Below are 15218 nucleotides of genomic sequence, written 5' to 3'. Positions count from 1 at the left end.
TCATTCTGCCCAGACACTGAGGTCCAGCACAAAGGGCCTTCTGGCGGTTCCCTCACTGCGAGAAGCCAAGTTACAGGGAAGCAGGCAGAGGGCCTTCTTAGTAGTGGCGCCCTCCCTGTGGAACGCCCTCCCACCAGATGTCAAAGACAAAGACAACTGCCAGACTTTTAGAAGACATCTGAAGGCAGCCCTGTTTAGGGAAGCTTTTAATCTTTGATGTATTATAGTATTTTAATATTTTTTTTGGAAGCCGCCCAGAGTGGCTGGGGAAGCCCAGCCAGATGGGCGGGATATAAATAATAAATTATTATTATTAGTGGGCCTTGCAACAAAATGTTGCAGCGCAGAATTGCTTCATGTTTAAGATTCCAGCCGCTCTGTTCTGTTTCCCTTCCTCCAGTTTCCTGTTCCTTCCACCAACAGTCAGCCAACATTCAGTGCTCAGTAAGCATTTTCAGTCCTCTTTGGGGTGCTTTTGAGGGGGCTTCCTTCCAGGATGTTTCCCCCAAAGATTTTGTTGTTGTTCTGTAAGCTTTAAGGTTTCCCATCCCTCTGATATGTCCCTTGTGTTCATGGATGCTGCAGTTTGGGCTGCATAAGGGCTAGCACTGGGCAAACTGAGGTTGCTTGTTAGCATATACCTGGGATGGGAACCTATGGCCCTCTCAATGTTACTAGGCTACAACTCCCATCCTTCCTGACCTTTGGCCATGGTGGCTGCTGCTGCTGGGAGTCTGGCATTATCCAAAAGGCTAGGGGTTCAGCATCCCTGGTATGCATGATGATAGACACAACAAAATTGCTATGATCTCCCCAACTCCCATTACCCTTCACTTTCTGTATCCCAGGTGGGGAACAACTTTCATCAGGCGGGTCTGCTTAAAAAGCGGCCTGCTCTCTGTGGGCTGTCGTCATACAATCAGAACTCCTGATCCCTATGGAAAGCAGTGGGGCTTGCATTTGACGCTGGATTTAGACACTCATGCTCTCCTGATTTATCATTGGCAGCTGGGGCTTTACCTGTGCTGTCCATGATGTGGACATGGCTGCACAAAAACATCAGACCACATTAAGACAGCATCCAAGGCCTAATTTGACCCATGGACCAGTCCTTCGCCACTGCTGTTCTATATTATTGGCCCTAGCGGGGTGGAGGCAGGTGTACTCTGATCATTATACAACAATACCAGGGAGTGTAGAAATACAGTTTCACACACCAAAGTGAGGTGTCCAGATGGTTAGGGTGTGTAATAATAATTGTTCTGTACTTTCTCTTAGCTTTCAGTTCAGCAAATAATGCACTATCCCTACCTTGAGAGTTTTCTCCATACTTCAGAAACAAGAATTCGTTCAACGCTAAATTTAACTGCTCTTCTAGGTACTCTTCTACTTTTCACTGTGAAGGATGAATTTCACCTGAGTGACACCTGAGTGATAATTGCCATCTTTGAAACCATCTTTGCCTTTCCAGTTCAATAATAATAATAATTATTTATTTATACATACATACATACATACATACATACATACATACATACCCCGCCCTTCTGGCTGGGCTTCCCCAGCCACTCTGGGCAGCTTCCAAAAAAATATTAAAATACCTTTATACATCAAACATTAAAAGCTTCCCTAGCTCAACTGCAGTGATTCATGTTATGCACAGAGTATTTTTTGAAAAAGAAGGAAGGTGCAGTTTGTGTTTTTGGTAGCTTCAATACACTATAATGCAGATAAGAGAAACAGGCAGTGCCAAAATTCCGTGCAGAAAAGAGGAGATCCAGAAACTGGGAGGTTTATTTTGTACCTCTTTAAAAGGTAATAATTTCTTGGGATCACCTATGCTGCCACTGCCACTCCTGGCCTAAACAGTGGTTTGTTGCTGAGCGATATGTTAAAAGTGAGCATGTAACTTAATCAAAGGAAGCGGATGCCATCAGAAAATTGCTAGCGTTGTCCTGCTTTCGTGTTCCACATTTTAAAAAAAGTATGGTTCCTTGAATTTTACCTTTTAGCATTTATGCTTTCAAAAAAAATCCCATTTCCTCGTGGTGTTCTCTTCTAAGGCTTCTCTTCCTTATTTTGTTGTGTTTCTCTGGAAGCCCCTTGACTGCCTTGTGTATAATTCTGGGGGGGGGGGGCAGTCAATATGGTTCAGTAAACAAAGTATTCCAGATGGGATTTACAATAATAGACTTCCACATTAAAATACACACAAATAACATTATGAATGCTAGTAATATGGAGGGCTTACGTTGTTGATGCTTTTTTGTTTTAAGCCTCTGGGTCATTTTCTATTCCCTTAAATTGCAGAAAACCAGATAGCACACTCGCTCTTCAAATGGGAGAGGAAGGTGGAAGTGAATAAACAGCTCCGCTTCTTATGTGTGCAGATAGTATTGACTCCTTGTACTCCACTGGTCTGATTGTTTGCTTCTCCTGCTTCCATTCCTGGGGGGCGGTTTGCTATGCACCTTCATTGCTGGAATGCCCCACCCATTTGTCTGACGCTGGGTGCTCCCTTTGCAAGAGGCTTCTAGCTGGTCTCTCTGAGTCTTGGCTTCAGTGAGCAGCCAGAGCTCTTGCCAGCTGCCTGAAATCCTAGAAGCACTTACTAATTATCCTATTTGCAGTTCATTCCTCTCTTAGCTATGCTAGGAATTGGGCTGCCGTCCCACAGTTAGTAGCCAGGGTCATCTTACCCCCATTACTGTCGGTTGTTTGGCTAGGGTTGTCTTACGATTCTGTACGGCCTACAGGCAGATATATAGTCACTTTTCTGCGTTTCCTCTTTATTATAGGTTTCTTTCATATAAATATAATACTTGGGTTTCGTGGAACTCCCTAACGGTTGACATCAGGCAGGTGCCTACACAACACTGCTCGGCACCTGCTAAAAAATTTTTTGTTTTGACAAGCCTGTCTGATATGTAGAACTCTAGCATGTGCTTTAATCTTTTCTCTTCTTTTTTGAGCTCACAGTTGATTTTAATTTTTTTTTAATGTTTCGAACAGTTGGTTTTTAACTGCTTTTGCTGATAATCTCATTGTTAATGTTCTTTTTTCTAAACCGCTTTGAGGTTTTGCTTTGTTTTTGCAAACAGATTTTCATAATTAATTAATTAATAATAACGGTCCATCACAGAATGGTTATATCGTTACACGTCACCCCAATTTCCACCAAGTGACTTCGTAAGATTCCCGGGGCTCCAGGCACTCACCCAGGTCTTATTTACACATGGGACGCGGGTGGCGCTGTGGGTTAAACCACTGAGCCTAGGACTTGCCGATCAGAAGGTCGGCGGTTCGAATCCCATGACGGGGTGAGTTACCGTTGTTCAGTCCCAGCTCCTGCCAACCTAGCAGTTCGAAAGCAGCTCAAAGTGCAAGTAGATAAATAGGTACTGCTCCAGCGGGAAGGTAAACGGTGTTTCCGTGCGCTGCTCTGGTTCACCAGAAGTGGCTTAGTCATGCTGGCCACATGACCCGGAAGCTGTACACTGGCTCCCTCGGCCAGTAAAGCGAGATGAGGGCCGCAACCCCAGAGTCGGCCACGACTGGACCTAATGGTCAGGGGTCCCTTTACCTTTACCTATTTACACATATTTACACCTAAAGTCTTCAGTGAAGAGAGTTCAGAGAATTACATCTCAAGAGAGGCTTGTTCCCCCAGCAGTGCAGCACTGGATTCCGAAGTCATCTTGCGCACCATCTCCATGCCTCTGTCCCAGGCTGCCAAGAGGATCCTGCCCTATATGGCCTCTGCCTGGAGTTCCTGTTCCAGCCTTCTCCTTTCCAAAGACCTTTGCCGGGGTGGGGGTGGGGACGGGGGACGGGGGACGGGATCCAAGTCTCAAGTAAAATGACGGAGACCCTTTCCTGTTTTCCCATGTCATAGGAACTGAAGTCCTAAACCTTTCTCCTCCCACAGTAACCATGGGAACCCTCCCCTCTCTGTGCTGGGAAGTTGTAGCCAACCAAAATGTTTATTCGGCTTTACGCCCATCATGAAACACAACACAACAAAACAAATCAAATAAAACAGCGGACTCATACAAACCACAAGTAGTATAACACAGTTCACAACTCACAAGGACAGATATTAGCCTTTCATTAAAAAAGTTTAAGATTAAGATTAAAAAATTTCGGCACTACACTAAAATCAATATCTGATGTCATTATAAAAAAAAAATTGTTATAACTATCAATAATCAGCTAACATTCCATTCCGTCTCTTGTACGAGAGGACGGCTGTTAGGAATTTAGCAACCTGTTGGGTAATATAAGGATCCACATCTTGAAGAACCCAGGCAAGCTGTAGTTCTACTGGTTTGTCAGCCATAGGCTGGATTATGGAGCTTAGTATACTAGCACGGGCTGAACTGTACAAAGGGCAGATAAACATAACATGAAGTAGAGATTCAGATGTTTTCATTTCACAAGCACACATTGAAGAGACTTGGCCCTTAGTAAATCTATGTCTCAGTACGTTTGTTGGAAAGACATTGAACCTAGCTCTAATGAAGGCATATCGGTGAGACGCGGCCATAAGTGAAGTTAAGTAGGACGGAGCACGGTAGATAGGGGTTATGCCTAAATTTAACGGCGAGCAGGCTCCACCACCAGCTATGAAATTTTGGTATAGCTCCACATCATCCAGCCTTTGATTTATACACCTTTTAGCCACATTTAGATCCAGTTTGAGCAATTCAGTGGGCGAGATCTCATAGGACAGCAATTTGGCATGGATTTTTCCTGACCACAAATTTGTGAAGTCATCTCGCCACATGCATTGAATGAGATAGTGGTTCGGGAGTTTATGCCTTAGGGATATCCAATAAATCAAAACTCTCCTCCATATAACTAGCTCCACTGAGGGGATCTTCATTTCTAAACGAATAGCCGCATTACTTACGCATGTTGGTAATTTTAGAAGTCGGCGTAAGAATTGGCTTTGAAGTGACTCTAAAGATGAGAGGTTTGCAAAGGCAGCCCATAAAGGTGCAGCATAGGCCATTGTGGCCATCACTTTGATGCTATACACTTTCAAGGCCGCAGGGATGAATAAGGCCCCCTCAGAGTAGAAAAAACGGAGGAGGGAGTGTGATAGGGCTTTTGTCTTATTTTGAAGATATTCAACGTGTGCTTTCCACCCTAAATTATATTGAAAATAAATTCCTAAATATTTAAATTTATGTACTTGTTCGATTTTCGTGCCCTCCAGTTTCCATGAATAAAGTTTTCGACTCCTTGAAAATATCAGTACTTTGGACTTGGTGTGGTTGATAGACAGATGATTAGAATGGCAATATGTCGCGAAAATCTTTAGTGCCCTCCTTAAACCCACTCTGGAGTAAGAGAGTAGTACCGCATCATCTGCGTAGAGAAGTAGAGGACAACGGTAATCTGCTATACGAGGGGTGTGGATAAATTTTTGTGAGGCGGCTAATGGGTTCCTCATATCACTGATAAATAAGTTAAAAAGAAGAGGCGCTAAAATACAACCCTGGCGTACACCCTTATTTACTGGCACTGGGTTGGTCAGGTCTCCAGCAGGGGATAATCTCACCCTGGCCACGGACCCGGCATGAAGTTGGGAGATAAGCCACAGGAGCCTTCTATCTATTCCCCAACAGGCAAGTTTATCCCATAGTAATTTCCTCGGAATACTATCAAACGCAGCTTTCAAATCTATGAAAGCTGCGCAAAGTTGGCCCCGTCGAGGTGTCGAGTATTTCCGGGCTAAGTGATAAAGAATAATTGCCTGGTCTGTTGTGGATCGATTTAATCTAAATCCAGCTTGCTCATGTCCAATCAGGTCAGCCTCAACTGACCACTTCATCAACCTTGCCAGCAAGAAACGGGCATATATTTTCCCAATGGACGATAGCAGACTGATATTCCGATAGCTCCCTGGGTCACCGGGAGGGCCTTTTTTGTAGATAGGAATTATAATGGCCTCCTTCCACGTTCCTGGTATTAAGCCTGTGGCATTTATTGCATCGAACGTTTTAGCTAAAATCCCTGCCCACCATGCAGAATGAAGCTTTATAGCCTCAACAGGGACCAAATCTGGCCCAGGGGCCTTACCAGTTTTCAGCTCAGCTATCAATTCTAGGATTTCAGCAGGGTCGGTTTTGGGCCAGACGGGAAGGGGATTAGAAGGTCTCCAATGAGTGGCCGGAGCTTCTGCCACTGAGAAATATTTTCTCAGGAACTGCTCCCATGTAGGGGCCGGGATCACCGTTAAGGGATATTTCGTGTTTCTTCCCTTTATTAAGGACCAAAATTTCCGGGAGTTATGAGATTTTGAGGCAGAAATTATAGTCTGCCAGCGATTTAAATGCCACTCCCGTTTGGCCGATTTCTGGGCCTGTTTGTATGCTTTTTTAGCCAGGGAATAAGATGGAGGTAAGGCCGGAGCGCCGGAAAGTTTATAGTCATTATATATTGTATGTAGATGGAGTCTGGCTAGTTTGCAAGCAGAGTTGAACCAAGGGGCGCCAAATTTAAAATAATCGTTTTTAACTCCATAGGTTGGAGAAGTAAAAAAGCGAGTTAAAACTTCTATCAGGCAAGAAAAAAAATTCATACAGGTAATAGGATCACTCGGGACTATTCCTACGTCCGGCTGATCACCAGAAAACTTTTCTCGGATAAAATCCGTATATCTATGAGCGAGGGCAGGAGACCATCTAGTCCCCTTTATTTTAGTGGACGACTCCACAATCACCGGGATTGGGTGGGAGCGGTCGAGCAACTGCCAGTCAACACATAACTTGGTTATCAGGGGAAGATGGTCACTAAATTGGGCATTATCAATTTTAAAAGAGGTGACATTCAAAAATAGATCCTGGGAAACCAATACATAGTCGAGAACACTGTTTGATTTTAACCCCAGGTGGGTGAACTCCCCTGGTATGTCTGGAGGACACCTGCCATTTAGTATAATTAAATTAAGGCGTAGAGTCATCTGATAAAGCATCACTCCCGCCTTATTGTAGCTTTGATGATGGTTTTCATTGATGGGTTAATGACTTGCTCCCAGCACTTTTTGTCATTCTTAGTCATTCTTAAGGCGAAGCCCTAACCTGGAAAATAAGCTTATCCTATATTTTTTTCACTGGTCTGGCATCTTCCCTTCAATACTCCCACTATTATCTAAATTCTACCATTTATTAATTTCTAACATGCACTAACTCTAGCAGGTATGGGTGCCCTTGCACCCCCAAAGTCTTGTTACCCCAGATCTGTATCTGTGTCAGGAGACAGAGAGAGAAAGAGTCGAATCCAGACTTAGCCAATGGGGTTCATTGTCATGCTGACACAATCATTCTGTCTGTGGTTCTGTCGCTGCAAGTATTCCTGCTTGCCAAAATGAACGATCTCCCCTCTCTTCCCACTGCAGGCTATTCTGGAGTTTCTCTCAACCCTCCAGAGCGGATATTTGGGGTTGTGCAGAGTGCTTACTTTTGGATGCATTGGAGGGATAATCAGCATAATCCTCTTTAAACAATTTCCATTGTAAATGTCGATGCAGTTCAGATTATTTACTTTAAATAGAGAGAGCCGCAGCAATCATTTAGTAAAAGCAATCTATGAAAGTAGAAAACTGATTGGGGGGAAAGCTTGTTGAAATTCCTTCACTTGGCTCCCAAAGCTCCAAACCAACTTGACACCAGTGGGAAACGCTTTGTAGGGCTTCAGCTCCCTAAACCTTACACTTTGACACTGTAGTTATTGCCTATTGACAATTAGGAACCTGACACATACTTCCCAACTGAATGCCTAAAATAACAGAAGGGCTAAGTAAAGGGTTAAGTCTGGATTGAGGGTCCCTGATTCGTGCTCCAATTCACTCCCTCGCCCTCTTGTTCAGTGGCAGTAATAAAGATGTGTAATTTGTTGGGAGGGCAACTTAAGATAGATACTGCAAAGCCTTTTAATATTAATGTGCCTTACATTGTAATCCTATACTCAGAAGTAGGGCCCGTAGGGTTCCATAGGGCTTTCTCCCAGGAAAGTGGGCATAATTCCGTGAAGAAATTAAAAATAGGATAGTCCCATCTGGAGCATCTGTGGGGGTTCACTGTACACCACAATAGCAAAAAAAGAAGGAAAAATGTGCTGTCTTTCTGGCCCTGCTCACATTTTTTTTGCAATCTAAAAGTCCTGACCGGAGGTCATTTTATAAACTATTCTTCCTTCCTAAAAGCAAGAAGTGAGATCTCATTCCCTCTCACTGTTTCCTAAGAAATTTCTTCAAGAGAGCTGAAATTGGGGGAAGCACATGGGCTGAACATTAGAAACAGTTATAGGATATCCAAACCAGCATAATGCTAGCTCTCTACAAAGGAATCAGAGAACCCATGCTAACTGCTTATAAGAAATGAAAGCAAAATTCTGCTATTAAAACACCAAAGGGAGATGTTCTTTCTTTTATACAACAAAGGCATATGAAGGCAGGGAATTGGCCTCCTGAGGAGCTATTGTTTCTGCCTTGAGGTAGCCCAGAAGAATATCCCTGTGGACTTTTGAGGTTAAGTTTCAAGATTTCTTTTGTTAGATTAATGTCTTCCAAAAAGTCGTGTTAGCTCAAAAGAGTCTGTGAAAATGTGATCAGCATACGAGGAGGGTTCACACATGAGAGAGCTCTTTGTGTCAATAACAAAAACAGACATAGGCAGTTTTGATTTCTGCAAGCAGTAAAGAAAGAATGGGATACTCAGAAGACTGTCAAATTTTAGTCATGGTGTAGTTGAGGGGGGAAAACACCAACTACTTGCGTTTTATCTTTTTGGTGATTCAATCCCTGTTTATCTTTTTAAGGATCACACAGCGTTCTCCTCATTGATGTTTTTATGCTTTTGATTTACGTGTTCTATGTGTAGTTTATCTAGCAGTGGGCTCTTGTCTTTTGTAATTTCTCTCTCTCCATACAGTCCTGTGAGGAGGGAGATTGGTGTTGAGTGATACACAAGATATTATCTTTCTCGCACATGCCCAGAGATGTAACGTCACCTGGAGACTGAAATTTGAAATACCCGAGTCCATCTTTGCCAAAGCATGACTTATTCATAAACCCAATATATAAGTGGTGTGCATCGTGTTCTCACATATACCTTGACTGAAGTGAGAAGCAAATGGAAATCTAGCTTAGAAAAACAGCTTCATGTATGTGTACGTTAGAGATGGGACTTCTGTGGCTGGAGCTGATAGAAATTTTAGTCCAGCAATATCCATAGGGCCACAGCTTCCACACCCTGACATACCATGTCTATTCAAATCTAATGCTCACCAATTTTTCGCCAAATTACGTTGTGAAAATTAAGTTGCACATTAGAGCCGATGGAAGGTTTACATTTCCCAGCTAATACTTTTTTTGGTTTCAAGGTTGTGAAAAATTGAGGTGCGTATTAGATTTGACGGCGCATTAGATGCGAGTAAATACGGTACATGGTGTGCTTACCACCTGCTCAAATGTATTTCTTAATGGTTTGCGCTTTGTAAGATGATTTATGGTGGATAGCAGCCATTCTTTTCTTAAAGTACAGTGGTACCTCTGGTTACGTACTTAATCTGTTCCGGAGGTCCGTTCTTAACCTGAAACTGTTCTTAACCTGAAGCACCACTTTAGCTAATGGGGCCTGCCGCTGTGCCGCTGCTGCATGATTTCTGTTCTTATCCTGAAAGCAAAGTTCTTAACCCGAGGTAATATTTCTGGGTTAACGGAGTCTGTAACCTGAAGCGGGTGTAACCTGAAGTGTATGTAACCTGAGGTACCACTGTAATTGGATCAGTTTGCCTTAAGAAACACAAGGGAAAACATATCGTTGGAACGAGGCAACTGCCAGGAGGTAGCGTGTGACATCGAGAAGTTGGAGGACAGGCCTGTGTGTGCATTTGGCCTCTTCCTGTTAACCCTTAAGCCAGGGGGCGGCAAGGTTACGGGGGCAGCTCAGGTTAAACTTTGGTTACCAGATTTTTTTCAATGAATCTGGGGACACTTTTCAACTTCAATGGATTTTGTATGGGGACTGATGTGTAAATCTGGGGACTGGTCTGGTAACCTTAGGTTAAACAACCCTCATGGGCTGCTTGTGGCCCATGGGCCTTTGGTTGCTGACCCCTGCCTTAAGCTATCCTGCAGTCATTGGATGCGGTGGAGGATGCTGTCCTGCCTCTAGTGTTGAAGTCAAGATTCAATTCTCAAGTCTGGCTGGCCTCTGTACCTGAAATGCGAGAAGGCCACCACCTTGACTTTGCCTCAGGCAACAAAATTTCTTGGACTAGCCTTGCATATATAGAGGATTATGTACATTACATACATCCTCTTACACACCATGCTGAAACAAACTCGAGGTGAAATTTGGTTTCCTTGCAATCAAAGTTCTGGGTCTTCAAGTTGCAGACTCAAGTCTCAAAAAGAGTAAATGGGATCTGCTGCCTGGAGAAGGCTGGAGTCATGGATTTCTGTGCCCTGCAGTGCTTTCTGTCTCGCTCTGAGGCATATGCTCCTCATTCTCTGATTGTCCTCGTCCCACCCAGAACAGCTCACACTACCTCTTCTTTCCAACCCCCTACCATTGCCAAAATACTCAAAATAAACCTAAATATTGGCAACCATAGCAGACTGTGCATATCATTTTTATGATGCAGAGTTGCATCATTGGCACTGAGCATGAGACTTTAACCTTTCCTGGCAGAAAAACATGGATTTATTGGGTGGTGGTTAGTGCAATCTACTCTAATGTGGTGACCTGCTCCAGCAGTTGGTAGTAGTAGTAGTAGTAAGAATAAGAATAAGAATTTATTATTTATACCCCGCCCATCTGGCTGGGTTTCCCCAGCCACTTTGGGTGGCTTCCAACAAAGATTAAAAATACATTAAAACATCAGTCATGAAAAACTTCCCTAAATAATCATACTTTACCTAAATAATACTTCCAGGGGGTTGGGAAAGATACTTACCATTGTTGCTGTCCCCGACATTTGCCTTTTGCTGCTGCCAGATGGGGGAGCCAGCTGAATGCCATCTAGCCCTCCCCTCTGGGCTTTATTTTAAGAGTGCAGCAAGATTAAAACGTTTTTGTTGGCTTTTCATTTTGGTTTGAATTTATGTACTTTAGCCTAGATGGTTTCTTTTTGTGATGTTGAATTTATTGTTTGTTTGCTAAATTGTTTATTTTTTGTTATTTTGAATTTAGTGAGATTTTCAGTATTTTGTGTATTTATATTTCCAGTGTTCTCTATTTTTCTGTTTTGAGGGTTTGCTGTAACCCGCTTTGAGCACAACTCATTGTGCGAAAGTGGCATATACATAAAATCAATCAATTGCATGTTGATGGGCTATACTCCTCAACCACTGACCATGCTGCCTTAGATGCATGGGAGTTGTACTTCAAAACATCTGGAAGTTACCAGGTTGGGGAAGACTGCTTTAGTGTATACTGAACCCTACCATAATACCATAAAGGATACTGAACATAAAGCTATCTTTGGAGCATAAAAAAATCCAATGTGAATCCATGGAAATGCATTCTGCTCTCACCTTACTGCATTGCAAGCAGCGGGGAGCCAGTTTCCAGTGTGTACATGTGTCTTCACATTAAATGAATAAGTCACTAGAGAAAGAGCTTGGAAAGCTCTCTGTGTTCATTTGCTGTTCTGGTGCATATGCTGTAAGGGCAGATTGTTTGGATTAAGAAATAATTTAGTATTCCTGACTTAGATACCTCTTAGAAATTCTGGTGGTGATTTATTGGCATTAAACTGCAGCACCCCTAGAAAGAAACCTTAGCAGAAACATATTCATTACAGACTTCTCAGACCCTTCCAGATGGAAGTTTCAAGTGTGGTCAGACGTTGAGCTTTAAAGAATGATGAATCGATGGAGGTCAACGAGTGGAGGCTGGTGAGCAACATCAGCTGCCTCCTCCACACGCTCACTTTTAGAAGGATGCACACATGAAAATCCCTACTTCAGGTGAATCTGTAAGCAGAACTTGTGCTTGTACATCGGTCCTGCTCCCCCATCCATGCATTCACTTTGACACAGATGAATACATGAGCAGTCCTAGCATCCGTTGATCAACCAAAGATGTCTTAGCCCAGTTTTCACCAAACTGATGTCCTCCAGATGTTTCAAACTGCATCTCCCATTAGCTGTTGCCAGCACAGCTGCTCTGGCTGGCTGTTCTTGTCTGCTGAGCTCTCAGTGTGTGGGGAAAAATAGAGGTTAAAAATTGTGCCTTGGGTGGGATGAGAAAGCAGATATAGACTCACCTATAGGCAAAGGATGGAATATCCAAAATAAACACTATTTTCAACCTAAGACGACTTCTGTATGAATCTGCTGCTTGGGAATTAATAATGTTGTATTGAAATGTGCTGCAGTTTTGAAACAATTTGACATGCTCGTTTAAGCTGCAAAGAAGTGCTTTCAGAGGACCATACTTAGGTGAGGAATATGTTGAAGACAAGAATATATAATTTTAGATGGGAAGGGGGAAATGAACCTGGATTGCAGGCAGGTGTGTGCTAGGAATGGGGAGAACCAATCAACTTTTAAAAGTGCCTTTGAGAAGTTTAGGAGTGAAGAACAAAAACAGCAATGAAGGCAACAAAAATACTTCCTCATTTTTCTTTCTCTGGCCTTGGAGGTTTCAAGAAACGTGACTTATCTATAAATAAGGGGAATTTATAAATAAAAAAAAGTGATTCTCGCGCCAAGCTTGTAAACTGATCTCCGTGTTGCTTTCCGTTGACAGATAACAAATATGCTCCTGCAGTCACTCTCAATGGTTTCATCTTTATTCTTGGAGGAGCTTATGCACGAGCGACCACCATCTATGACCCAGAAAAAGGCAATATCAAAGCAGGCCCCAACATGAACCACTCCAGGCAGTTCTGCAGGTGAGACCAAACGCACACACACACAAACAATTGAATTACCAGCACCTCAGTATGTTTTTTTTTCTGGAGGAAATTATTACGTTAAGGTGGGAATGGAAGTGCATGTGTGTTTAAGACTTTTAGTGTTCTCGGGCTACACTAATAGAAATATTACCTGGCTATGCATCACTCTAAATCCTTTCCCTTGGTATCTAAACATCAAGATCTCTCTGGTGTGAGACTGACAGGCCCTGTTATGTACAGTGGTACCTTGGTTTATGAACTTAATCTGTTCCGGAAGTCCGTTCTTAAACCAAAGCGTTCTTAAACCAAGGCATGCTTTCCCATAGCAGCGGGGGACTCAATTTACAAATGGAACACACTCAACAGGAAGCGAAGCATGTTCTTATTCCAAGGCAAAGTTCACAAACCAAAACACCTACTTCTTTAGTTTGCAGCGTTCTTAATCCAAGTTGTTCATAAACTAAGCTGTTCTTAAACCAAGGTGCCACTGTACTGTATACTTAAGAACTGGAATGGTCTGGAGGCCAGACTTGCGTGTGCATGTGTTTTGTCCAAATCTGAAACACGGCTAGTGATACCCACATTATAGGGGTTAGCATAAGATGGACACACGTCAACCAAGTGTTGCTTCTTATAAAAATCACTCTATAGTGGTTAACCAAAATGACTGCAGGTGAACCACTATCTGGAAGCAGAGGAGGACTGTGAAGGCTGAAGGAAGCTTTGCGAGTTACATATAAGTTGCTAGCTTATCTTGCTTACTCATGTTATGTACCAAAATGCCCTGGAGGACATCTAGAATGTTTAGAAAATCATGTTTAGAAAAAAACGTTTAGAACTTCTGCTTAAAGATTAATATGAGAAGCATCGATTAAATTCAGATAAACAAAGTTCCAGTGATGTGCGTTCTGCAATATTTGTGACGGCAGGTTTGCATTTGGGACCAAGGACAAAACACACTTTTTTCATGGAACCTGTAGAACACTTGTATCAAAGCTGTGAATTCAGCTTTAATGCAAGCACATCACTGATCTCATGGATTGCTGTTTATGTCACAGCATGCTAGAGAAAGATGAAATCTGGCATCCCTGTTGTACAATGGCAGGGGAAGAGCCAGTTTGTTCTCTGGACAGCTCAGAGCTGATTCCCATTTAGGATTAATTTCCCATCTGGCAGGCACAGGCAATCTCTGCTTTGTTACAAATTGCAATTATTATTATTTGCCTTTTGTTCCAACTGTATTAAACTTTTTTTCCCTTTTAACCTATGTGTATGTAAGCCAATTAATTTAGTAGACATTTCATTAATCTGGTAAAGTGAGCTTTAATCCACAAAATCCACAATACATGTGCGTTAAGTCTTTGGAATGGGGTTATAACATTTTTATACATCATAAACTGCATATGTATAAAATTAGACATGCTTATAACACTATTTGATTATTAATTTTTATAAATACACAATATTAAAACCAGAAAACTTGATTATTTACACCAATAGAGCTTTCCCACAAAATGATCACTTTGTACAAGAATAAATGGTCCAGTGCCAACACCTGTTATTCCCAATTCCATTTTTCATTATAATGTTCTCCATTTTTTAGTGTCCCTTATTTAATAGTTCTCAGACTTTTAAAAATTAAATATTTTAAGTTGGCTTATAAGCATTTTTCCATGCTCTTAGAATAGAGAACCCTTGCAGTGGTCAATATATACAAAATATGCCATTTATTTTTTTACAGTGCATCACCTTTGACAAAATTATTTGGCACTTTTTGCTATACGGAAATGCTATAAGTATAGGAAATGGTGTGAAGCCTGTATATAGTGGTTTCCATGTAGGTAGCTTTCTGCTGAGTAAAGTGTTTCAACCAGTATAGGGGAAACAATGGAAAATCTGAAGCAACCATCAGATGGAATGCTAAACCATGGTTTGTTTGTTTTGGCATCATGGTCACATTCCATAGTAAGCCTCAGCCTCTCACACACCTTCACATATGAGGGAACAAAATGTAAAGTTTTCTGTGACAGCTGGAAGCTTCCTGGTTTGGCTAAATCCGGGAGTAAAAATGGTTTGATACCAAGGCTCGTTAATTAACTATGACTCGTACAAACCACAGTTTCCCCTATTCAGCTGAAATGGATGGTTGTGTTTTGTTCTGAATTCTGATTGGAAGCTTCAGATTTCCTCCCCTCAAGTACAAGAGAGAGAAGAAGGGGAGCTGGGAGTGCACAAGCCTAATGTGTAGTGCATTCTCATAACACTAAGGTGTGGTGTAGCATTAGGCCTGAATGAGACCTGAG

The 15218-nt window shown here is 42.3% G+C and overlaps 1 protein-coding gene across 2 annotated transcripts in view; it reads left to right on the top strand.

Moving 5' to 3' along the window:
* The window catches only part of KLHL29 (kelch like family member 29), a 407375-nt gene that overhangs the window by 378981 nt on the left and 13176 nt on the right, over nucleotides 1-15218 (top strand). For both annotated transcript variants that reach the window (XM_053380853.1, XM_053380852.1), the window contains one exon: nucleotides 12768-12912. In XM_053380853.1, the coding sequence (XP_053236828.1) occupies nucleotides 12768-12912 (145 nt within the window). The remainder of the gene's footprint in view (nucleotides 1-12767; nucleotides 12913-15218) is intronic.

The sequence above is a fragment of the Podarcis raffonei genome, chromosome 3 (genome assembly GCF_027172205.1).
Source record: "Podarcis raffonei isolate rPodRaf1 chromosome 3, rPodRaf1.pri, whole genome shotgun sequence".
Lineage (NCBI taxonomy): Eukaryota > Metazoa > Chordata > Lepidosauria > Squamata > Lacertidae > Podarcis > Podarcis raffonei.
Note: the sequence above shows the minus strand (reverse complement) of the source record. Positions and strands in the feature narration are given on the sequence as shown.